This window comes from Rhipicephalus microplus, chromosome 7 (genome assembly GCF_043290135.1).
Source record: "Rhipicephalus microplus isolate Deutch F79 chromosome 7, USDA_Rmic, whole genome shotgun sequence".
NCBI classification, from domain to species: domain Eukaryota; kingdom Metazoa; phylum Arthropoda; class Arachnida; order Ixodida; family Ixodidae; genus Rhipicephalus; species Rhipicephalus microplus.
In genome coordinates, this window is record NC_134706.1 from 124,903,269 (window position 1) to 124,929,171 (window position 25,903).

Consider the following 25,903-nt stretch of genomic DNA (forward strand, 5'->3'; position numbering starts at 1 on the left):
CTTGGACATTTTAACTGGTGGAGGCATCTGAGGCAAATCCTGTTGTGCAACCTCACCTCCATCGGTCGCGCTGGCTAGTTTCCCAGTAGCGGCGGTGATGACAGGCGTCATCCCGGCGAAGGGGAACGTTGCAGTCGGCCAGATGGAGGCGTCAAACTACGGTCAGAAGCGGGAGAACTGCCACGGTGATTTCCCTGCCATGAGGTACTCCTAGAATAGGCGAGCCAATGACCGTTGTTGTGACCAGTGCCCGCTGGTGGAAACTCTGATGGGGAACAATATCGGGATGTTGGCTCTCTCTGTCGACGACAGAACCGAGCTATATGCCCAGCGATACCGCGACGGTAGCACACAGGGGCTTGGCAGTATGCATTGTACTCCTGGAAGGCATTGCGCTGACGTGGTGGTGGTACGGGTGCATCTTCGTTCGGGTCGTATTACGTGTTGTCTGGCTGATGGGGGAAACTGAAGCGGTCTTCATACCTAGGCAGCGGGTAGTTATTGCGCTGTGACCTCGGTAGTGAGGGTGGCCTGTAGTTGCAGTCATCGATGCCTGCTGCGGCAATTGACACGGGGAGGCAAGAGGGAGGCAGTGCGGGTGTAGCTTCGTACGGCGTTGGGCGAGCGTGTCGAGTGAGCTCTTCTCGAACGATCTGGCGTATTGTCAACGCGAGATCAAGCGGCGTGTATTTGTCAACACTTGCCACGGTGGTTACATTCGGTAGGCGACCGAACTTGGGGGTGATACGTCGCATCTTCAGGGTCTCGAAGGTGCGACAATGGCTTATGACGTCGGTCACCGTAGCAAGGCTGTCTTTGCCGATGAGGAACTGATACAGTTTATAGTGTCAAGAAGTAACAGTTCATAGTGTCACGAGTCCTCAGAAGTAATATTTTCTTTATTAAATCGCCAAGGAGCTGATTTTTTAAAAGGGCGTCCGTCGGGACTAAATATATAGATGTAGGTCTTTAACTTCTCGCACACCTTCACCCTGAGGGATCAGCCAAGAGTTGAGCAGCTTAGTAAAATACTATTTATGAAATTTGTTTATCAAATCTTGAGCGTAGAGCACGCGCGCCCCCCTCTCTCTCTTTCTAGGGCAAGAGCAGCTCTGGCCCTCGGTGCAGGTGGCAATATTTGCGCAGGTGGCAATATTTGCGAGATGGTGACCGCGCAAGCGGAGAGTGGTAAGTTAGCACAAGAGTTAACTAGAAGAAACTGCTATACTGAGCTTTGTCGTTATTGACGCTGTTTATTGACTATGAAGCGCACCAGAGCATCGAAAATGGTCACATAAATTGATGCTGTATGATGTTCTGTACTTAAGGTGCAGCCAGTTATTAGGACATTAAAAACACTGCAGAAATTGCTATCTAAACTCTGCTGATCAGCACCACCTCGTTTGGTACAATTGCGAATAACCCGTATATATTTTGGCAAAAAAAGGTAGTTTGTTTAATGAAGTCCTTGTTTTATGCAGGCTCACAGCACATTTCTGGGCAGTTTGAGCACGTCGTCATCGAAGCACTTCGGTGTGCAATGAGTGACGGGCTGCGATACATTGGAGACAGCAGCACAGGGGGCTCGCTCGAAGAGATGCTGTCACAAAAGCGTGCAGGCGAGTGCGCGGATATGATAAAACTTGACAGGTGTGGATATTTGCGTACTAATGCACAACACTTCACTACGCCAAAAATGAATATGTGGCAGAGCTATCAGTACTTCATCAAAAGCTGACATAAAGATGAAAAGAGGAGGCGATCACTTCTGCCTAAGTGTAATTACTGTCATGGAAACAGACGCTGTCAGTGACGCCGTAAGTTTTGGATGAACATATTGAGCAGATTGCATCTGATAGTTTTGTTGCGAGAAATCACTATTGGCATCTTCGTTAATTCTCAGCGGGGTGCATTAGGGCTCGTGTATGTCAAGGATTACATGCAATTCACTATGCTGGTTAAACTGAGTGTCAAACTGAACAAACTAAATGGTTGCGGTTCACAAGCAGATGGTTGTGAACCGCGAGCTTGTGAACCACGACCTTGCGGAAGAGTGGTCTCTCAAGTCATTCTATAACATCCATACGCTATAACAAAATCATCAATGGACTTGAAAATACATGACTCTTGCATGGGCATGAGGTGCTGTTTCAACATAGTCTAGTTTACCTAAAATTATTTCAATTATGGTCACAACCGTTTATGATGCTATGAAGACACCATCTTTCGGTAACAAGACTATTCATTTATACTCTGAATAAGTGGAATTAAGTGTTATGGTTAGTAGCTTTGAAAACGAGCCTGCGGCTGCGTCGGTAAGCTTTCGGTGTGTCACCGCCTCATAGCTGTCAGTGCATTACGCTACCTTTTCAAGAAGAGAATCTTGTTCTATCCTATAGAAAATACTACTTTTGTCAACAAAAAAGGCATTGGCCTGCTTTGTTTTATTTTTTGCAAATAAAGATGAAATATTCATCAGAAGTATTTACATTGAAGAAAATATTTCCCAAGAATTTGTACTTGGTACTGTAGGTACACAGAAAAAGTTTACTGCGCTGATATGTTCACACACACGATTACGCGCTGAGTACATCCAAGCTTACCGATCTTAGCTGCAGATTCTGAAATTTGGATGCATAAGTAAACTTGAGAACACTGGCGCCATGTCCGAAATCTTCATGCTGAAGAAAGGTTGTTGAAGCCCCAGAGATAAAATGCTAAAGAAATGCATTATCAGCATGCAATGTGCTATGATCTCAGAGAATTTCAACAGATGCCTTATAGAACTCGCTTTACACGTGAAGAAGGAATGTCCCTATATTATACCTTTTCGCTTCCATTCTTTTGCTTATTCATGTGCACACTGTATTTATTATGTGCAACTACTGAGTGCACATTTATTTGTTACTGGGCCCTGGATTTATGTCGTTTCCATTTGCATGGTTGCTTTCTTTCACTGGCGCTGCTTTACTGCTACTACGAAATAACCAAATCAAGCATACATCTTACAAAGAGCGCGTGAATTTCGTTCTACTTTACTTGCAGAAGAGTTGACTCCAGGTGTTCGGAAGGTTCAATCTCACGTGGATATTTTGGTACTACATTCATGGCGGCAGCTGATGACACTGGAAACTTGTGTGCATTGATGGGAAGCAACTCGATGTTTTTTGGATGTGCTGTAGTTACAGAACATGGATTTTGCGTTCAGGTATTATACATATTACAGACATTTGTTTGAGTTGTAGCAGGATTCCGTCGTTTCAATTGATTGATTGATATGTGGGGTTAAACGCCACAAAACCACCATATGATTATGAGAGACGCCGTAGTGGAGGGCTCCGGAAATTTCGACCACCTGGGGTTCTTTAACGTGCACCAAAATCTGGCACATGGGCCAACATTTCCACTTTCATCGGAAATGCAGCCGCTGCCGCAGGGATTCGAACCCACCACCTGCTGGTCAGCAGACGAGTACTTTAGCCACTAGACCACCGCGGCGGGGCGGTATCTGTCGTTTCAGCGTAGGCGTATGCTTTTTACGTGAAAAATGTTCTTTTCCCTCACAACTGCTATAGCTGTGTGAAGAGATGCAATATCTGTAAATAAAAAAAACTAAATAGAACGCGATTCATTTATTCTAGCCTTACTCTCTTTGTTACTGCTTTGTACGCTGTGCTCAGGAACTACTGACAACTACCAAGGAAAACAAATTATACAAAATCTCACGTATTGTGTGGCAGCTTATGTGTAACTGTCACGTATATCGGTAAATAGAAGGAATCCCTCTGACGCGGTTTCCGTTCAGCATCAGCGTGATAGTTTTCATCTTCTTTCACCACTACTCAGCGCTTCATCATCTATCTAGCATTCGTGCGCGTCCCGTGGGACAGGTCCTAAACGTTGTCCTATGCCGTGGGCATTGGGCGACCAAAGAGATGCTTGTGCAAAAGTTCACAAAGTTTAAATTTTTACGGTGCACACGGTTGTTTCTGATGGCTGTACATGTCAGCCGATGGATGGCTTCTATATAATTTCTAAGAATTTCTTCTTGGAAAAGGGAATGTTACTAAGCTTGGGACAATGATACAGGTTGTCGTATCACATAGTAGCCTGGCATACCGCTCAATATACCAATATTGGTCATCAGAAGGCCCAACAGAACCAATAAATGTCAGACTAGTGTTCATGAGGGCTCATGGCGCGAAGGTTCAGCCGTTCGCAACACCAGCTCATGCTTGCCAGTAAACGGCGGCTTCGCCAGAGGGCTAAATTATCTCATCGAGCTAGTGAAACTTGGCAACTAGGAGCTAAATGCAAATCTACGAAAACCAGAGCAGAGGTCGAACGTCTGCGAATGCGGGGCACCCACAGAAAACTCAGACGCAAGATGAGCTTCAAGAAATACTGGTTTTGAAGCCGCAGCCTCAGCTCACACAAACGCGACTGACGCGCCAACAGAGGTAGGCGAATTCTCAGCTGCGCAGTTTAGACAGTTTTTACAAGGATGCTCATTCATTAGTCTGTACTAAATATTTTTAAGATTTTATCTCTCCTAAGTCTAGTACGAGGCATATATGAGCAGGCCTCGAAGCAGGGCCATTGCCATAATGCCCATGCAACAAACGACAGAACCGATGAAAGCACAATTGTGGTTAACCTTTGAAGAGGATAGTCTTTCTTGGGATGGTTCAACGCAGCAATTCTAGTTTTTCTGCCTGTTTATCTCTTTGTCTGTCTGTCAATGAGTTCAGTTACCCTAGCGAAAATTTAACCCCTCACTAAACGCCCATCCATCTTGATCTCCTGGCTGCGTTCATATAAGTGAACATTGTCAATAAAAAAGAAAATATTGCGCATATTTGGGCGCAAAATCAATATGGGAGTATTAGGTAGCGTGTGTCTTTCTTTAGGAAATACATGGATAATTGATTGATATGTAGGGTTTAACGTCCCAAAACCACCATATGAATATGAGAAACGCCGTAGTGGAGGGCTCCGGAAATTTCGACCACCTGGGGTTCTTTAACGTGCGCCCAAATCTGAGCACACGGGCCTACAACATTTCCGCCTCCATCGGAAATGCAGCCGCCGCAGCCGGGATTCGAACCCGCGACCTGCGGGTCAGTAGCCGAGTACCTTAGCCACTAGACCACCGCGGCGGGGCGAAATACATGGATACGTAATTCTAAAGGCCGCAGTGAGTATTGCACTCCGCTAACAATGCGATACCATGAACAAAAAAGTTGGAATGGTATGAAAGCTTCGCTAGAACGACAAGAAAAAACAGAATCGTCTAACACGCGGCCAATCCTCGCATTGAGTATGAGCCATCAGAAGAAGAAAAAGAAGAAGAAGAAGAAGAAGAAGAAGAAGAAGAAGAAGAAGAAGAAGAAGAAGAAGAAGGGCATCCAAATCTATCCCATTGTGATCTTCAATCAAATGTTTATAGTTGGTATCTTAAGAAAAATACTAAATGGTGAAGTGAAGTAAACGTAGCTGTGTTTGAAACACCTGAAATCCGAAAATTTCTCAAATTTGATTTTTTTCATTTTTTGTCTACTGTCTATTTATGTGGTTTTCCTTACATCATTCATATTATAATACAAGTTCAATTTTACACATAGCTATATTGCTCACAGAAACAGTTCACTACGCTTTCTTGGCCAATCCCCCTGAGTGGGTGTGTGTCATGAGTCCTGGGAAACAAACAAGCAAAGAAACAAAGCCACCTACCAAGTCGTCTGCGTTCCAATAAAATTTTCGTTTATCTACATTTACGGCAGACGGTATTCATTCATATCTGAGGTAGCACCTCCAAACAGAAGACATTGTCTTTTGTCATCATTTGCAGTGTAGCATACACTTACGAGGGCCGCTTTTTCCTAATGTTCCTTTATTGTTCGCTAACTGTCAGAGAACAATTTGTTGCGAATCAAAGCCGAACTAATATGTCGTGATTCATAGTCACCACATCCAAACCTCTCCTTTCAATACCTAATATTAGTGAGTGATTTAAATTTTATCCACAGTGTAGGTTTGGGTTAATGTGTCCAAAAGAGCACACCCGTAAAAAATGGTAGATATTGTTGGTTGATACAGCTGCACTTTTCTTAGTTTGACGACAAGAGGGCTTTTCACGATAGAAGTAAAATTCTTCATGATAAGTTATGTACCAATAAATCAAGTGTAATGATGATGAAAGGTCATTTGTTCTCGAAAAAGTTACTAAATATGCTGCATATCGACTATTCATATTTTTTGTACTCTCAATCGGTCATATTTTTTGTATTTAGTCAAGGGGTTCGGCCTTCAACCGAGTTCCTGGACATCCAAATTGCTTCGGACCACGTAAGAAGCCCTACCACTCCGTCATGCCCACTATGATCACCAATGCACATACTAAAGATTGGCTGGGCACCATGGGCACTATGGGTGGACTCCCACAACCGGGGATAATTACACAGGTGAGATGTAAATTGAACCTATGCAGATTGTGGGCACTCTCACTATTGTGTGAACCCATGTGTACTCTCTACTATACGCCAGTTTCTCGTTAGCATGCGAAAAAAAAGTAAAGTGATAAATCTTACCTTCTTTCTGTTGCTGACAAGAGCGCGCATTGTCAATATATTTTGCCTTGTCATAATATTACTTGTCCTGAAACAACACTTTTTTATTTGTCATCTATGTATTTTATGTCCAGTATTTTCACGAATAGTATTCTCTGTTTGCTATAATTTATTGTTTCCTGTGTTTCACGTGCTGTAAATACTGTTCAGCCCAGATTTGAGATTCGTTTCACAAAATTGTTTATAATCGCTTTCGCATTTTATCCTACGTTTTCTTTCCTGCAATATACTGCTACCTGTGGCTGATCCAGCAAGCTGGCAGTGTGAAAAACGTCACAACTTTGCCGCAAAGGCAAGCAATGAATGCGATAGCAACAAATTGGAAGGTCACGTGCAGAATGGAAAGGAGATGGAAACGTACTCGGCGTTTTTCACACGCAAAAACGCACGTGACGTAATCACAGGTACAGATGCACGCGAGCAAGCGTCGAAGTTGTCACTTCTCTGTGTCTGAAAAGCGTGTGCTTTTCGCAAACAGAGACTGCAATGATTGCAGTGACGTTTGTGCGCCCGGTGACTATAACAGAAACGTTCCTGGTAAAGCCCGAGGCCAGCCAAGACGTACGATCTTCCTCGCGAGATAAGGGCGCACGAGGGAGCGTCGCCTCCCTTTTCCAAGCGGGCAAAGTACGCCAAAGTGCCACAGCGCGATGTGACGACGCTAAAGTCCTCGAAAGAAAACTGGCCCCATATCAGCATGTTAGACTGCAAATTTAGCCATATTCTTGCGTCTGGAAAGAGTGAACAGAACGTTTATTTGATGCTTTGCGCAAAGAAAATAGGTGAATGGTATTCTGTAGGCGCTGCGTTAGAGTGCCTCGAGCATCCAGTGGAGGTGAACAAGCACATCATGCCACGTTACATGTGAGACATTTGCGCTATCTGATAGTCATTCGGATAACAAAGCACGCGGCGTGCGCGCCCTTCTTGGAGGTGATAAAGTGTAGAACGCAAAGCGATGGGTCGGTGCCATCACCGTGTCATCTTAGTAAAGCGTTGGAAACATTTGCCTTCTGGTGCAAGCGTTGCATGGTCTGCACAGCGTTATAAACGCTACGGTCCTTAGAATTATTTATGTACGCCTTTTTTAGTAAAAGAACACACATAAAGGTTATTGACGTGTTCTTTTGGTCCCTAAAATATGCGGTATGATAGCTTTTTAATTGACAATCGCAGAAGTATAGACGTTGAACCTGGAGCGAAATTGGAGGGTGCTCCGGATCAGGTCGGTCGTTTCGGGTATCGTTCGGTGCAGTTTTGGGTACCCTTAAAAGTGAACAAACAGACAGACAGACTGATAGGCAGACAGACCAAAATTTTTGCGTCGAAGGTCCCTCAGAAATACTATCGTCTTCAAAAACTAAAGTGGCGCCAAGCGCCCCCGTTCGCCTGGTGGAAGCTCGGTCGCGTTGCATGTTTGCGAACGCACAGCACACCGGCTTCGTCAATTTTCGGCCGGGGTGTCGGATATCTTCGCCAGACAGCAGCATTCTCACCACCAAACGTGTACCCAAAGCTGCAGGGAACATCGGGAGGATCATTTATGGTGGATCGGATTAAACCCTTTTTGGGTAACACCCAGCGCTACTTCACCGATGGCACAGCTAGGCCTCATGGTAGCCCCGGCATCTGGTGCATCAGGGCCTTGGCCCCTCGCTACCGACGCCAGCATGTGTGCTACGAAAGTCTCCTGCGGAGGCTACGACCTCGAAGGCATGCAATGGATTCAGTCACCCAAGTGGCGTCTGGAGACCCAGTTTCGGCAAGTTTTTGCAAGCGCCGTGTTGAATGGTGAGGTGCTGCGCCTAGCGCATGGCCGCGTCTCTTCCGACGACAGTGATCGCACGGGCAGCCAGAAGCCACCCGCTTTTCATGCAGTAGTAGCAGTAAACAACTTTATTAAGGCAGCTGACGGTTTGCTAAGTGGCTAGGGCTGTCAGGTCATGCCTTGTCTCCACCTCGTGAGCGCGTTTGATGGCGCGGACCTGGGTGTCCAGGCTTGTGGTCGTGAGGATTCTTTCCCAGGCCTCACTTGAAGGTGACTGTCTTAAGAGGTTTCGTAAGGGAAGATCCTTGCGGCATCCCCAAATGATATGGTCCAAGTTTGCGGTGCGTGTCTTGCAAAGGGAGCTCGTAGGTGTGAGTAAGGCAGGGTATAAGTGTCTGTATATGCACGGGGAAGGAAATGAGTTGAGTTGAAGCAGCCGCCAAGTGATTTGTTGAGCTTTGTTTAGATGCGGCTGTGGGGGTAGTTTGGTTTGCCTTGATAGTTGAGCGGTTCTGTGCGGAGTGATCCGGTTGATTCGGAATCGTGGTCCGAAGTCTGGCCCACCACTCGGCGCTCGAGTCCTCGAGCTTGTCTGTGAGCGGCTTCGTTACCCGAGTTTCCTGCGTGTGCTGGCGCCCAGGTGAGTTGAATGAAACGGGGATCATCATCGTCGGTGCTGCTAGCAGCAGTGCCGCTTGAAGCGTTGCGTGCCGCTTGGGGCAGAGGACGGATGATGAGCGCCGTGTTTGGGGAAACAGTGCCACGGGCAAATCGGAAGATGGAAGATTTGGAGTTACTAATAATAGTTTCAAATCAGGCCATTGCGGCGAGTACTATTGCAGCTTCTTTGGCCTCGGTTGGGCCATGTGTGCGTATTGAGCCGGCACATATCGTGGTTGACTCTTTATCAACTGAAGTACGTTTTGACGAGACATTGATTGCATAGGCCTGTTTGGGGGCTGGGTATCTTGCCGCGTCAACGTGAGCCGCCTTAGTGTTCGTACCGTAGGTACTGTGAAGATTTTTGGCACGGTCCGATCGTCTGCCGTCATGATTGGCGGCTAGAATGTTCCTCGGGCGAGGCTTCACAATGAAGCGCTGTCTGATTAGGGGCGGTAGCGAGATCAAGTCTTGTCCTCTTGGTGACGAGGGAATGCCGATGCCATTGGAGTATCCATCTTCTGGTCTTACTACCACGCAATCGTTCATATTGTGCAGTTCGGTAAGCTTTGATTAGTTCATCTATTGAATTGTGAATTCCAAGGCTAAGGAGGTGCGTGGTCGATGTGGTCCAGGAGAGGCCCAAGGCAATCTTTTTGACTGTGCGAATAAGTCTCTACTTTTTCTATTTCAGAATTGAGGAGTCGTAGGCATGGTAAGGCGTAAGTGATTCCTGTTATTACGATGGAGTTTAACAGCTGCAGAAGTTCCTTTTCTTTCATGCCATATTTCTGCGCAGAGATTTTTTTCCAACAGTCGAATAGTCAGAGTGACGGTGACTGAAAGCTTCTCTAGGGCGATGGTATTGCTCCTGCCTGCTTGTACGTGAAGGCCCAGAACGCGCATGTGCTGCTTTATTGGTATTTTGGATCCGGCGATCCTGAGAGTGGTGGTTGGTAGTGGCGGGTGTTTAACCTCACGGTAGTCAGGAGGACGAAGAAGGAGGAGTTCAGATTTCTCCACTGAGTATTCGAGACCCGCACGCGCGATGTATTCGGGCACTGTGTCCACGGCGCGTTGCAGTGTCCCCTCGATCTGTTCGTCAGAGCCGGTAGTGGTCCATACCATCACGTCGTTAACGTATACGGTGTGTAGGATGTTGGGTATGCGGTCTAGTAACTGTAAGACTTGGCTCATAACAAGGTTGAAGAGGAAAGGTGAAAGAACGCCTCCCTGTGGCGTGCCTGTGTTGGATAGGGCAAGCCGCTTCGTGGCGTTGCCCTCATCCAAGGAAAGTTCCTCATTGCGTCCTTGTAAGAAGGAGCGCAGGTAGTTGTAAATACGTTCCCCAGGGTTTGTTGTAGACAAGTGCTGGGCTATCGCTTGATGCGTCACGTTATCGAACGCTTGGCGCAAGTCAATGCCTAGCATTGCTCGCATGCGCGAACGTACAGGGTCTTTTAATAAATTGTGGTGGATTTGTACCAGGGCGTCTTAAGTAGAAAAGTGGGCGCGAAAACCGAGCATGGTTGGAGAGAAAAGGCCTTGCACTTTTGCAAGTGTTTTTAGCCGAGCCAGGAATTGTTTGCCAATGTATGAAGTTAACAAGATGGGGTGAAGATTTGATAAATCTGCCTTTTTTTCAAGCTTTGGTATAAACACTATTTTCGCGTGCTTTCATTCTTCTGGTATGCTTCCGGCACGCCATAAGTCGTTAAAATATTCAGTGAGAGCATTCACTGACCTAGGTTGCGTATCATTTTGTTGGAGAGGCCGTCTGGATCTGGTCCCAAAGTTGTGCGAAGCTTTAGAATGGCTGCATACACTACGGCTTCTGTGATGTCGGCAACAAGAGTTCGGTATGGTTTACCTTCATAGGGTGGTAGTGGTGTCGGTGGTTGTTGGGCTTGGTTGATTTAGTGGCCACCACATCTGTTAGTAGATCTTCGTCTGACCCGGGTTGTTGGTGAACAAGTTGCCTAAGTCTGTGCCATGCGGCCTTTTTTGAGTCGTCAAGATCCAGTAAGTGGTATAACAGGTGTGACGTCTTCTTGTTGCCTAGCTGTCCGTTGAGTCCACTGCACAGCTGGCCCCATTGTTGGCCGGTGACGTAGGTATTGTATCGCTCGATTTCTTCAGAGAGGGTCTGTATGCGGCGACCCAGTTTTCTGTTGCTTCTGCTATCTGCGCAGCAGGCTTGCATGTGCGTCCCACATGTGGAGAAGACCAGAGTCTGTGGCAGACGTTTCCTCTGCTGCTTTACTTTCGCACGTTGTGCGTCACGGGTGGTCGTTTAGTAAGGCTGTCGATTCCTTAAGGTTCGTTATCCATTCTGGGGCTTCACTTTCGCGGATGTCCCTAAATTTGGACCACACCGTGATTAGAGCAAGTGTTTTGTGTACTCTCCTGGCAGTGCACGTCTGTACCTAGACGGCAATGATGTAGTGGTCACTACCAGTGAGTTGACAGGTGTTCTCTCATCTGGCCTGCGCAATATTCTTGCAAAATGCGAAATCGGGTGACGTGTCCCTACACACGCTGTTTCCTATGCTGGTCGGTGACTGCTGCAGGTCATTTATTATAGTGAGACGGAAGTCCTGACTGAGTTGCCATAGCTGCTTGCCTCGTTTGTTTGCTTTCGGGTAGCCCCAGTCAGGGTGCCTGGAGTTGAAATCTCCCAGTATAAGCAAGTTGTGTGGTTCGAGATGGCGATGTGGTTTTCTGGAAGAGCAGGTTGAAGTCGTTGGCGCGTGCCCCGTGTGCGAAGTATACGTTGGGGAAAGAGACTGACTGATGCGAGCATTTTTGGTGGAAGAATTTGCATGACCGTGTATGGAATGTCCGGGAATACTAAGTCCGTAATGCTGACACTACAGACTCTCTTCATACTAGCCTTTAATGGCGCCACGGCACCATAGTAGAAGTGTGTAAATTTGGGAACTCTGCAAGGCAAGGATCACTTTCACCGGAACAGAGAAGCCGCGTTTCGTGCATTATGTCTTGAAGCTAGTGCAAGTTAGGCCTTACGAGCAAACGATTCCGGTCTGCGGACATTGTGGCGGGATCGGCCACCGCCTGGATGCCCGCCCCGGCGAAAGGCCGGACTGGTGTGGTCTGTGTGGTCAGTAGGCTCTAATTGTCGAGTAGGTGCGGGCCTCTGACGAGTGCAACCCACTGTGCTCAGTGTGCGGCACAGTCCACGCCACGGGGGCACGTCAGTGTACGACGCTAAATATCACGATGCTCAGCCTGCCCATCCGAAACGTGGGCCTGAATCTAAGCGGAAGAAATGCAGGCGTGGCAAGCGTCGTATTAGCAAGCCCAAAGACAAGGTCGTCGACCCTACAGCAACACAACTTGTGACTCCACCCACAGGAAAACAGGGCACCCCCCAACCCCCCATCACGATGGTGCAGCGAAGCAGCTTGGACCTCCTCAAACCAGCATTCTGAAGACGTGAACACACGTCGTCCAGCAAAACTCGCAGGTGAGCGGCGCGGACAGGACAGCTGCTCCCATCTCTCTCCCTTTCCAATCCCCAACTGCGGCAATCTCTGCCGAACATAAAGAAATATCTGCTCTCCATGAGCAGATCGCAAATTTTCAGAATCGCCTTGCAATCTCGGAGACCCGCCAAAGTTCTCCCAACCACCCCTCTGCATTTGCAGTAGAGGCGATGGAGAGCTACACCACCCCTCTGTACAGGCCACGGACACCCTCGTGGCACTCGAGGCGAGAGTGAGTGAGCTTGAAACTCAAGGTAACTCCCGAATATCCGCATTTAAGACGCAAATTATTGCGAGACTTCTTTCAGTACTCGACAAACTTAGCTTACGGAATCCATCCCAAGCATCATAGCTACTCAGCTGGCTCACCTTACCTGCCCTATCAAGCACTCTAACCCGCTTAAATCTTTCGCGAGCCGCCACGTCCAATCGTACAGGCGTCAGGGCTGATACGACTATGAAGAGGTAACTTGCAGCAACTCTACTATGGAGGACTCTTCTGTCCCTGTAGCCACTTGCTTTCATACCTCCCCTCTTCAGACTATCAACTCCACCCTTGATTATGGCAGGCGCCCCACGAATAAGAAGTATCCGCAACCCAAATAGACCCCTATTCAAATTGTACAATGAAATTGCCGTGAATTCAAAGAACGTACCAAGCGAGCCCATATGCGCCTTTTCCTTGCAGCTTTTGCGGAATTACCTGCTGTGGTGGCTTTTCGGGAGCCTGGCAACGGGACACACTCACCAACTATTTGATGGACCAGCTTGATGCACAGAGCTGCCTTTGTATACATATAGGTTCCACGGCCTCACAGATGACCTAGATCTTAGCGCTAATTTCTCCTATGTAATGATGATGAACCTTCTGCTACGCTAAGAGGCCTCCCCCATTGCACATACTTAACTTTTACTGTCCTCCAAAGCTACCGAATGTTCCTTTGCACATATCTTCAGCCGTGCCTTGAAGATAGCGAAGCAGGATCCTCTCATTATTCTGGGAGACTTTACCGCTCCCAGTATGTCGTGGGGGTACACACGTGAAGAGAAACGTGGACGCAAGTTGGCGGAGCTTATGCTCACATTGGGATTTACACTTCACATAGATCCCACGCACCCCACTCGTATAGGCAATTCCGTTACACTTGACACGTGTCTAGACCTAATGTTTACGAAAAATATTCGACATGAAGATTAAAGTAACACCCAGAAATCTGTCGGTAGCAATCACTGCATTACTGTGAGCGCAATTCGCACCGAGCCACTCACAAGACCACAGGCTAATGCAAAACTGCCTGATTGGACTAAGTTCAGGACTAGCTACACCAACCCCCAGTCGATAGTCGACCAGAGATATTCAGTGTGGTAGCAGCATTTCATATCACATTTGAAAACAGTGGAGCAAAGTGTTAAACTCTCAGAGGGGAACCCGGCGGTGGATTACTATCTCCTATACCTCTGGGAGGCACGACACAGCCTAGTCCGCCGCTGACGTCATCAAAAACACAATCGGCAACTCAAAATTTGTATCGCGGGGATCACCCGACAGGTGGCTGAGTACGTGGCCCAGCTTACCAACTCTGATTGGGTGGAGCGTTGCAACCAGGCGGCTCGGCAAATGTCGAGTCGCAGAACATGGCGCCTCTTCCGCGCCCTTATTGATTCGGCGAAAACCCGTACCGATACACAAAAGCAGCTCCAAAAGGCTATATATATATTTTTATTGGATGCACATCCAAACTGACTGGTGCGCTTCGCGATGAATACCTCAGCATGCACCAGGATCCCCGTGGTCCGGCGTACTCGTATGCAGGTTCTGAAAACGCCGAGTTGGATTAGCCATTCCAGCTCCATGACCTAAAAGCGGCCCTGGCTAAAATGAAGCGAGGTAAAGCACCGGTCCGGGACAAGGTGACGGTAAAGCTTGTAGCCAGAATCAGCTCACAATTGGCAGTACTTTTTAAATGAACATCAGCGTAACTATATCCTGCCGTGCCTCTTTACTAATACTGTACTGTGGCCGGCTAAAGCACTTCAATTCGGCCTTCTCAAGCGCGTGCCCACACTGTGTGGAAGAGTCTTGTGACACCTATCACATGGGTAGGCGTGTCCTACGAATACTCCCTGACCGAGCCTACGATATGCTACTCGATTATTTCAACCCTATTTGACTCAGAGGCACACCCCTGCCCATTGGTTGGGAAACGGCATTAGTAACTTTCATTCAAAAACCGGGTAAGGTCGTCAACACTGACAACCTCCGGCACATCTTCCTCATTTTGTGTGTAGGAAAGCTGATGGAAACAATGATCCACGACAGGTTTTCAGAGTTTTGGAACAGCGAGACATTTTCGCAGACATCATGTACGGCTTCCGCCTACACTTATCCGCACAATATGTTGTGCGGCAACTTCACAAAGAGATCCTAGATCCTGTCAAGCACCCCAGCAATGATAAAGTGTGTCTCACACTTGACTTTCGAGGTGCCTTCGACAATGTGAACCATGAGATCATCCTATACAACCTGTCAAAAACGGGCTGCGGGCGTAATACTTTCCGTTACATCAAACAATTCCTCACAAATCACCAAACTTATATCCGGCTGCAAGACATGGAACTTAGCCCATATCAATTAGGCCCAAGAAGGACTTCACAGGGAGCCATCCGGTTCCCACTAATATTTATTCTGGCTGTGATGAAGCTCCCTACCCAGTTGGCTAAGATCACCGGTGTGCAGCACGCTCTGTATGCAGACGACATAACCATATGGGCAACACATGGCTCGTTTGGAGAGATCTAAGGCAACCTGCAACGAGTGGCAGCTATTGTGGACGAATATGCTTTTCACTGTGGCCATAAATGCTCCCTGAGGAAATCGAAATTCGTGCATCTCCGCCCCAGCCAAATGTACACAACCAAAATACTCTTGTCTCTACATAGCGGACCAGTACCCGAATGGGTTGAAATCTGCGTGCTGGGGTTTTTTATTCATCAATGGTGCAAAACTGGCACTACTCTAGGCAAGATACGTAAGGTGCGAGATCAGGTGGGCCGGATGGTTTGTCGCATATCCAATAAAAAGGCGGGACTAGGATGCAAACATGCCCCGCGCCTGGCGAATGTAATTGTCCCCAGCCGAATTTTATACTCGGCCACCTACCTGCACCTACGAAAACGCGATGAGAATGCATTCGATGCAGTTCTCCGCAAGGTCTACAAGAGAGCGCTCGACTTCCGGATAACAGCGTCCAACCAGCGTCTCCTCCGTCTGGGAATAACCAACACGTTTCGAGAGCTAGGAGAAGCTCATCTTACTAATCAATACTTGCGCCTGAGCGAAAAACCAGCGGGGTGCCGCCTTCGGGCCCGCTTACATATATCCTTCGTCACAAAGACGGAAGAACGGGTACGCGTCTCCGAAGCTTGGCGCTTCGCACTTCAGGTGCGACCCCTTCCGAACAACATGTCTAGAGAAGCCTATAATTATCGTCGCTATGCGGGGGTGGAGGCTATCTCTCAACTATACGGTCATAAGTTAGGCGTCCTCTACGTGGATGCTGGTGGCCTGCACCATGAGGGTTGGTACACGGAGGCCATCATCCATCGAAACACTACAGTTCAAGGCCTTACTATCTGTGCCCCAAATATGACATATTTGGAGGAAATCGCCATCGCATTAGCAGCCACACATCCAGAATCCCGGTTCATTATCAATGATTCCACGGGTGCCTGCCGCAATATTAAGAAAGGGTATATTGCGCGACACGCCTTCAAAATTCTCCACGCTTGCGAGTACACGGGATATCTGGCCCGTCGTACCATTGTGTGGTCTCCGGCTCTAGCGGGTCTTGTTGGAAACGAGACAGCTGACGCTGCCGCCCACGCGCTTACTCACTGGGCATCGCCTCATCCTCAGCCAGCTCTGGAACCCGATTTCAATCCGCCTATAATCTTTAGAGAAATCACCTCTTGTTATCAATGTTCTCTTGGTCACTGTCCCACCATCGGGTAAGGCCTCACTATAGTGGAGGAACGCTGGCTTATCCGCCTTTTCACCAATACTGTACTGTGCCGGGCAGTATTTCAATTCGGCCTTCTCGGGCGCATGCCCGCACTGTGCGGACCAATTTTGTGACACCTATCACATAGTGTAGGCATGTCCTTTAAATTCCACCTACCCATCCTACCCCTACCCCGCACGAGACCACTGAAAAGCTTCCCTGCTCTGCTGCTCTGACCTTCATGCCCATCAGACATTGGTGGCTAAAGCCCGAGCAGCTGCGGCAGCTGCAGGGATACCGGACTAGGGATTCCTTCTGTTTTTTGTCACAGAATCAGATACTCAAGAGCATCGAACGCGTGATTCGAAGGTCGTAGCTTCGATTCCTTCTCACGGCTGGTTATTTTTTCACCCACTTTTCTTTCTTCTTATTTACATTTCATTGGTTCTAATAATTCCCATATACATTCCTTGGCATTAATGTCTGTTAGATCTCATTATTATTGTGTCAATACACGGAAAAACTAGTATACAGTTGTCTCCCATATATATATATATATATATATATATATATATATATATATAGTACATATATACGCGGACTGATCGGAACGTCGATGCCGGCGCTAAAATCCAGACGAGAGTGTCCATATAACCGCTATCACAATAATAAGTAAATTCCCTCTTATGCGACTCCTGCTGTTGACGATAGTTATAACGTGCGAACGAAACAACGACACAGAGACAAGAAGGACATGAAGAAAAAAATAAATAGGAGAAGAACACGGACACCCATATACATGCAAATTAAGTCCACTTAGAGGTGTTCCGATAGGCCAGTAGTTCGCAAGAAGACCAGTAACGCTTGCACGGTCTTTCTCTGTGATGATGAGTCATGACGATGGCACAGTATGCCTTCTTCTGACAGTGACGCCAGCTTGCCAGGATTCGTCGCTGTCAGAAGAAAGTATACTGTGCCATCGTCATGACTTTATTGGAAGAATAGCCATTTAGTACCGCTTCTCAAGCCTGGCGAATCCCCCCTCGAGATTACCTCCTAACGACGGATCGCACTTTCAAGTTGTGTTAAAAAGGTAATGGAGAGAATGATCTTGACCAGGCTTGAACGGTACCTTGAATACTACAAGGTATAATCGAAAGTAATGGCTGGTTTTCGCCGTTACTGATGTTCTATCGACAATGATATAGATCTTGTCACGTATGTCCCGTATCAAAAGGCATGTAAACCATTATCTGTACCCATGTTACTTGATGTAAAAGGAGCATGCGACACCGTTCTTCATGACGCCATCCTCGAAGCCATTGAGTCGGTGGGCCTAAGTGGACAACTGTATTGTAGGACACGCAGTTACTTACAAGGGCGGACCTTATTTTTGAACACTGCAGATAGTCTAACCTCTAAACACCCCACGCATCGTGGAGTTCCGCAAGGTGGCGTCTTGAGTCTAACTTTTTTCAACCTCGTTCTCATTGGTCTTGTGGAATGACTATGAATTGCGGTCAAGCTATCTATGTACGCTGACGACATCCGCATCTGGGTATCTGGCGTGACAAGACCTCAGGTACGCGCAAGGCTTCAGAAAGCTGCGACGTTGGTATCTGTGCACCTCAATGAACGGGGTCTGAAAATCTCGCCAGCGAAATGCGAATTGATTGGTTCTAGTTGAAAGCCAATGAGACCATACGCTATATCTATCGACGGCCAGGTCATATCAAATATCAGGACGCAAAGATTTGTAGGCGTATTCATAGATAGAGACCTTGGCTGGGCCCACATGTGGCCCACTTGAAGAAGAGACTGACAGACATGGCCAACTTATTTAGTATCTCGCAGGAAAAGCCTGGGTGACTTCAGTACATGCCATGATGCAATTGTAAAAGACGATTTTTTTCGGCTATTTGCAATGTAGCTTGCTTGTGTTGACCAATACCTGCAGAACCAGCATTCGCACTCTCGAAAGCATCCAGGCTATGGCTCTGCGAGTGTGTCTGGGGCTACCGCGATATACATCAACAGCCGAGACAATCGCGATCGCAAACGGCTACCCGCTGAAGACGCATATTGTAATAATAATGCTCAGAGCACACGTGAGGCATCTTACTCGCGCATTACCCATCATCTAGCCTCACTGCCAGAAGACCGACCTTGTGCCTCATTTTGCCAGACAGTCGTGTCATATCGCACTCGCATACTCACGGGATATACAACTCCGTCCAGAATTGCAACTCCCTTATGGAGTATGTCTCATCCACATGTTGCACTCACTGTTCCACGCATACGGTCAGAAGCGCGGCTCTCGTCCCCAGCGCTAAAGCAGCTTTCTCTTCGCTTGCTGTATGAGAAGTGCAGTGAGCATAACCGTCTTTATAGTGACGCTTAAACTAAAGTGAAAGGGTCTCCAGGGTTGGTGATCTTTCCTGCAACAGCGACAACAACGAATATTCGGTTATCCTACCAGAAGTCATCGACAACTGCGGAACTTGCTGTTCTACGTAGCGCAGTTAACGTCATTAAACACCAAGAAGCCATGAAATGGAGCGTGTTCACGGACTCCAAGGCAGCACTACAGTGCTTGGCATTCGCCCTACGCCGAGGACCTCATGAACAACTAGTGCTGAAAATTAGAGAGCTGCATCACTACCTCTTCGACGAAGGAAATGAAATCACGTTTTATTTACTTTCAAGTCACTGCGGCATATGGGGAAGGAACATGCCGATGCAACTGCTTGATAAGCACGCGAAGATGATGAAGAAGAATCTATCCTACTTTCAAAGACCTATGGTGCATTGAAAGTCCGGAAAATTGCTAACAAAGAAGTAAAATTCCTGCGGAACGCTTAATGCTTACGGCACACGTGAGTACATAGGCTGGGCACGTCCCGTCATCTTCGGCCCCCGTCCGGAATCTCTTGACTTGAGAAAACGGTGCTTTGCCGACAGTGGCTTGGTGTCGTTTTCACCGAAGGTTTAGCTTTCTGAATCAGCATGGAAGGCAGTGCTGCTTGCGATCATTGCGGCAGTGATGAAGCGATAAAGCACGTTCTTTGACACTGCCCTCGTTACAGCCCGAAAAGACGGCAGTTAGCTGCTGCGTTAGCTCGCCTTGACAACAGACCTTTGTCAGAAGAAATAGTGCTTCAAAGGTGACAAGGTCTGTCTTCGCAAAGAAAATCAGTGAAGGCCTTGTTGCACTTTTTGCGTGGTAGTGGCCTATTGCCTAGGCTATAGCGCCCAAGCTCCCAGTTTTTCTTTTTTGCGTGTATATTTCGCTCTTCGCTTCCTTTCCAATCTTTCTGCCCTATTCCCCCTTTTCTTGATGCAGGGTAGCAAACCGGATGCTCCAATTTCTGGTTATTCTTTCTGCCCTTCTCTCATTTTATTCTCTCTGTCGTCTGACAGTGGCTGGTCATCTAACTTGTTTAGTGTATTTCTAGGCTATATCGTCTTTCTAGGTTATTTTCGGGTCAGTCACACAGGACCTGTCGGATCGTCTCTTAATCTCCGCAGTGTGCACAGGCGGTGGTTTCGGCCATCTCTATGCGGAACGCGTATGCACGGGTAAATCCAACTCTTACGATGGAGGCGGAAATGTTGTAGGCCCGTGTGCTCAGATTTGGGTGCACGTTAAAAAACCCCAGGTGGTCGAAATTTCCAGAGCCCTCCACTACGGCGTCTCTCATAATCATATGGTAGTTTTGGGACGTTAAACCCCACATATCTATCTAAGTCCGACTCCCATTCATAGTCTGTGCAGAGCAGTATTGTTACCTCATCTAAGTTTTGTTGGAAGCTGTAAGCAAACCTTGTTAACTAATATGATGGTAATGCAGTCAAAATGCCAAAAGAAGGCCAGTGGCGCAACCAATTTTGTGTACAGCACCTCGAAGAATCAACTCAGCACTGACAGTACTTATGTTTGAGTGAATATCACCGTAACTATTATCATGATCAGTACACTAATGTTGAATACCCCCTGATGTGTTTATTGTACATTGATATTGTGTTCTGGTCTGTTCTAACTGTTTTGCTGTGGAGAGGTTCAGGTTCATATTGCCTCGGCTACTCCATATCAATAAGTGCTGCCGCGAGAAAACGGAATATTACTGAATGGTACCCCAAATTGAACAATCCAAAAAAATATATTAGCAGTCTGAAACCAGTTCGAAGAATATGCCAATGCGCAGCTTGCTTTCATCAGTTCACACGCACACCTCTCTTTTATACTGTCAGTATACGCACTAACATATTTCATATATATCAATCTCTGGCTGTCTATCACAGGCGCTTATGCAATCCGGTCCCCACTAAAAAATCTGGCAGAAAGATGTTCGCCTTTCTCTGAAGATGAATCTCAGGCCATGGTCAGAGTAATTTCTTTAATGTGAGTGGCCGTCTGTCCAAGCTTGCTACTTTGTTCCTTAATTTTTCTCTTTCATTCTCGTATACAACGCACTCCAAAAGAGCACGGTGAACATTCTCTTCTGCACGACCACAATGGCGTTCCGGAAACGAGATCGATGTATTTTGTTCTAGGAAGCTGTTTGTGTATGCTACCTCCAAGCGAAGTCTGCGAAATAATGCCTCTAAGCGTTGTAGGAGATCTGTCGCTATAAAAAATTGTTCTGTGTGAATAAACCTCATAAAGTACTGATTTCTTTGATATAGGGCTATCGAACCACTGCTCCATCGAACAATGGTTAGCCCCTTGCGTTATAAAATGTTGAATATCCGCCCTAGACATACGGATTAGGCGATCACGTCCTTCATTCAATGTTTTTTGGGAGGTTATCAGCCTCTTCATTTCCTTTTATTCCAATGTGACTGGTTATCCATTGGAATACGATGTTGTGACCTTGCGCTGAGGCATACTCTACAGTTTCTGCAATACATTTTACTATTTCACCATTTTTGTAAAGTGATCTCGTATTTCTGATAAGTTGAAGGGCAGGTGTGCTATCCATGCATACACCCACTTTCGTGGCTCAAAATTTTCGCATATAAGCTTAACTGCTTCAAAGATAGCCACCTATTCTGCTGTCGTCGATGAAGAGTTGTGCGATGATTCGTACATTCTCTTTTTTGAATTTCGAGTATAAAGACCACACAGGCTGACGCTTCTTCAGTGAATGATCCATCTTTATATATCTTTGTTTTTTCAGTATGCATTATATGAAAATGATGAAGTGCCATCTGTGCTGCTACTAGAGGCGCCATGTCTGCTTTCTTTCGTATGTCATTTATTTCACAGATAACGTTAAGAAGTGGTAGCGTCCAAGGTGGCTCGGAAGGTTTCCATCATTTGCCCCACCGCGATAGTCTAGTGGCTAAGGTACTCGGCTGCTGACCCGCAGGTCACGGGATCGAATCCCCGCTGCGGCGGCTGCATTTTCAAAGGAGGCGGAAATTTTGTAGGCCCGTGTGCTCAGATTTGGGTGCAGGTTAAAGAACCCCACGTGGTCAAAATTTCCGGAGCCTTCCACTACGGCGTTTTTCATAATCATAAGGTGATTTTGGGACGTTAAGCTCCACATATCAATCAGGTTTCCATCATTTACATCCTGGTACTACTGCTTGGAATGATCATACACTATCCTGTAGTCACGTTGCCATCCTTTGTGTAAGCGCACTAGATAAATATGACTTTCATGTTGCGCGAAAATTCTGAATAAGTTGCTAGATGTTCCTTTAGTTCGGAGTGCTGCCAAAGGTGGTTGTCGAGCCTCTGCATACACTAAAGCACTGGTATTTGACCGTGGCAACCCCAGACATACCCTAAAACTTCTTGCCAATAACAAGTGAAGTCTTCTTTCAGTAGAGGCTGGAAGTCCGTGCAGCAGAGGCAGTGAGTAACTTACGATGGAGCGTATCCCCGCAACATGTAGGGCCAAAAGCGACTCAGTAGTACAGCCCCATTTAGCTCCGCAGAAATGCCGGAGAATTCGAATGGCTTGATTCACTTTTTGTTCAAGGGACTGGACATGAGGCGACCATGTTTGTCTCCGGTCTAAAATCACACCCAAGAATCTGTGAGTTTTCACCATTGATTAGGCTGGTTCTGCAGAATAATCTGAAAATCTCCAGGTCGGTTTATTGTAAATGTTTGAATGGCTGTTTTAGCCAGACTGAGTACCGTACCTCTTTTTTTAGAAAGCAATCTACATAATCCAATCCTTCATGAAATGTATGTTGGACATCCAAAAACGATGGACCAGATGCCCATATATTTATATCATCAGCATATACTGAACATCTGATGTTAGGTGGAAGATTATACAAGAGCTGCGACATGACCGCATTAAAGAAAGTAAGGCCTAGCACGCTGCCTCTGGCACTCCTTGGTTGACGGCATGTTCTGACGTTGGGCCCACCAGCGTTACTAAAAAAATGCCGCTTCTTCAGGAAGTCATTGATCCAGCGCAGTATCTTGCCCTTAAATCCCTGCAATGCTAGGCCTTCCAGAACGTGAACGTGACTCACTGTGTCGTATCCTTGTTAGACATCAAGGAATACAGTGATAGTGATGCTTACTTGTGTGTGTTGGTTTCTCACATCTGTGACGAAGTCCAAAATGCAGTCCATTGCGCATCTGTCTCTTATGAAGCCTGCTATCCTTTTTGGTAAATTTCTTCACGTCTTGCCACCATAAATGTTTTCATTGGCCATTTTCTCCATCACTTTCAAAATGCAACTTGCGATACTAACCGGCCTAAACAAATCCAACTGCACGGGGCTCTTTCCTGGCTTTAGCAACGGTACTACTTTTGAGATCTTCCAACTTTCCGGAACATTTTCTTCTTGCGAACTTTTATTGTAAAATTCCAGCAGGAGTAATTTTTCTTTCTTGCAAAAACTAGCAAGCGCAGCGTATGTAACTCCATCTGGTCCTGGTGAACTTGTTCCTTTTACTGAAGACAGCACACATTGGAGGTCCTCTTGTGAGAAGCTGTGATCCAGATCTGATGAACTGATCGCGGAGGACTTCGTTACAACCACCGAAGCTGATTGATTGATATGTGGGGTTTAACGTCCCAAAACCACCATATGATTATGAGAGACGCCGTAGTGGAGGGCTCCGGAAATTTAGACCACCTGGGGTTCTTTAACGTGCACCCAAATCTGAGCACACGGGCCTACAACATTTCCGCCTCCATCGGAAATGCAGCCGCCGCAGCCGGGATTCGAACCCGCGCCCTGCGGGTCAGCAGCCGAGTACCTTAGCCACTAGACCACCGCGGCGGGGCAACCACCGAAGCTGATTCTGCGTGTGATTTATATTCGATAGTTAGAACGGCCTCTTCATTTTTCAGTATTAGATCGCAAAATTCTTCGGCAATGACACGTTCGCTAACTCCTCATGACAGCGCTAGAGCCTGTAGTGGTCTCGAGTGAATTACTGGCTTTCGGAGGGCGCGTACCACGTTCCACAGTTGAGTCGCCGAGGTAAAAGAAGAAAGTGAGGCACATAAATCTTGCCACCTTTTGGTTGAAAGCTTTCGCAGTTGGTTTGTCTTTACAGACTGTACTTTCTGTGCAACCTTGAAATCTTCTAAATTTCCCGACCCGTGATATCTTCTTTCAGATCGAGATTGGCGTCGCGTTGCCCCAAACTGCTCATACTCAGCGTCCACACCCGCATACTCATTCGGAATGGGTATTGCACGAGTAGCTTTTGTTAGAAAATATTTTATCTTCGATGCATACGTTTCTGCGTCATAACAAGCCCCAAGATTGTGTCTCTGTAGTTCTACAAAGACTGCCCAATTTGTAATTGTTGTTGTGCGATTATCTCTCGTTTTCTTGAACTTTGGGTGATATATAGAAGAGCAAGTGGTCACTTCCTCTTGTATTAGCGCCTGTGGTCTAGTCTGATCCAGCCGCTAATTCAGAGGAATGCACAGAGATGTCTAGAACGCTTCAGTATTTATGCCCCCGTAGGAACATCGGAGAACCACCATTTAGTATGGCGTAACCATGGTCTTCGCTTATATTTACTATAGCAGATCCCCTTACATCACAATGCTCACTACTCCACAATTCAAGGTGTGCGTTAAAATCACCACAAATAATTATGCGATCACGATCAGATCTACACAGTGCAGCCAACTCTGCGTAAGAAACACTTTTGTTTGAGGGTGCACGTTACAGTAACTACAGCTACAGTAACGTTAGCAAACTTCACATTGCATCTATTTTTTCACAATCCATCAATGAAGCGAGACCTCATTTCACACAGTCTCCTCTCAATTACAGACCAATTTCCCTAACCAGTGTTCTTTGTAAAATGTTAGAACATATAATTTACTCCAACCTTGTCTCATTCCTAGAATCAAATTCTTTTTTTTACTCCCTACCAGCATGGATTCCGAAAAAGTTACTCATGTGAAACCCAACTTCTTTATTTTACTAATGACATAGGATCGGCTTTAGATCGCGGCTCACTTGTGCATTGCATTTTTCTTGACTTTCAAAAAGCTTTCGATAAAGTACCTCACCAATTACTCCTCCTGAAAATTAGTGCCTTAAACATTGACCCGAACATTCTTAAATGGATTGAATGCTTTCTGACTAATCGCACTCAGTTTGTAACAACTAATGGCTATAACTCACCTCTTTCTAAAGTAACATCCGGCGTACCCCAAGGTTCCGTATTAGGCCCTTTACTCTTTCTTATATATATTAATGATCTCCCGGACAGCATTAATTCCGCTATAAGGTTATTTGCAGATGATTGTGTAATTTACCGCGAAATAAACAACGAATATGATAACCAATTTCTACAGTCAGACCTTGACACTGTCTCAACCTGGTGCAATAAATGGCTTATGACTCTCAACTCTAACAAATCTAAATGCATGTCAAAAACCCGGCGATCTATTTCTCCCCCCTGTACCTACAGAATTAACGCCGTTCCCCTCCAGCATGTCTCTTCATATAAGTACCTCGGCGTTTACATTACCAACAATCTATCTTGGCACACGCATGTTACCTACATCTGTAATAACGCTAACCGAACGCTAGGATACTTACGCCGCAACTTTTCTCGCGCTCCGCTGTCCCTCAAAATTCTATTATACCGATCACTAATTCGCCCAAAGCTTGAGTACGCGTCCGCTATATGGGATCCCGTGCAGCAAAATTTAATTAACGCGTTAGAATCTGTTCAGATCCGCTCAGTTCGGTTCATTTGTTCTAATTATTCCCGTACTGCTAGCATATCAGAAATGAAATCTAACCTTGACCTACCCAATTTAACTGTCCGGAGGAAACTGGCGCGACTGCATTTTTTTCATAAGATATTTTTTCACAATCCATCAATGA

At 46.5% G+C, this 25,903-nt stretch overlaps 1 protein-coding gene across 1 annotated transcript in view; it reads left to right on the top strand.

Moving 5' to 3' along the window:
• Positions 1 to 25,903, top strand: part of LOC142767856 (glutathione hydrolase-like YwrD proenzyme) — a 97,361-nt gene that overhangs the window by 58,498 nt on the left and 12,960 nt on the right. Inside the window, exons 8-10 of the mRNA XM_075870103.1 lie at positions 1,482 to 1,650; positions 3,046 to 3,208; positions 6,294 to 6,464. Of these exons, the coding sequence (XP_075726218.1) occupies positions 1,482 to 1,650; positions 3,046 to 3,208; positions 6,294 to 6,464 (503 nt within the window). The remainder of the gene's footprint in view (positions 1 to 1,481; positions 1,651 to 3,045; positions 3,209 to 6,293; positions 6,465 to 25,903) is intronic.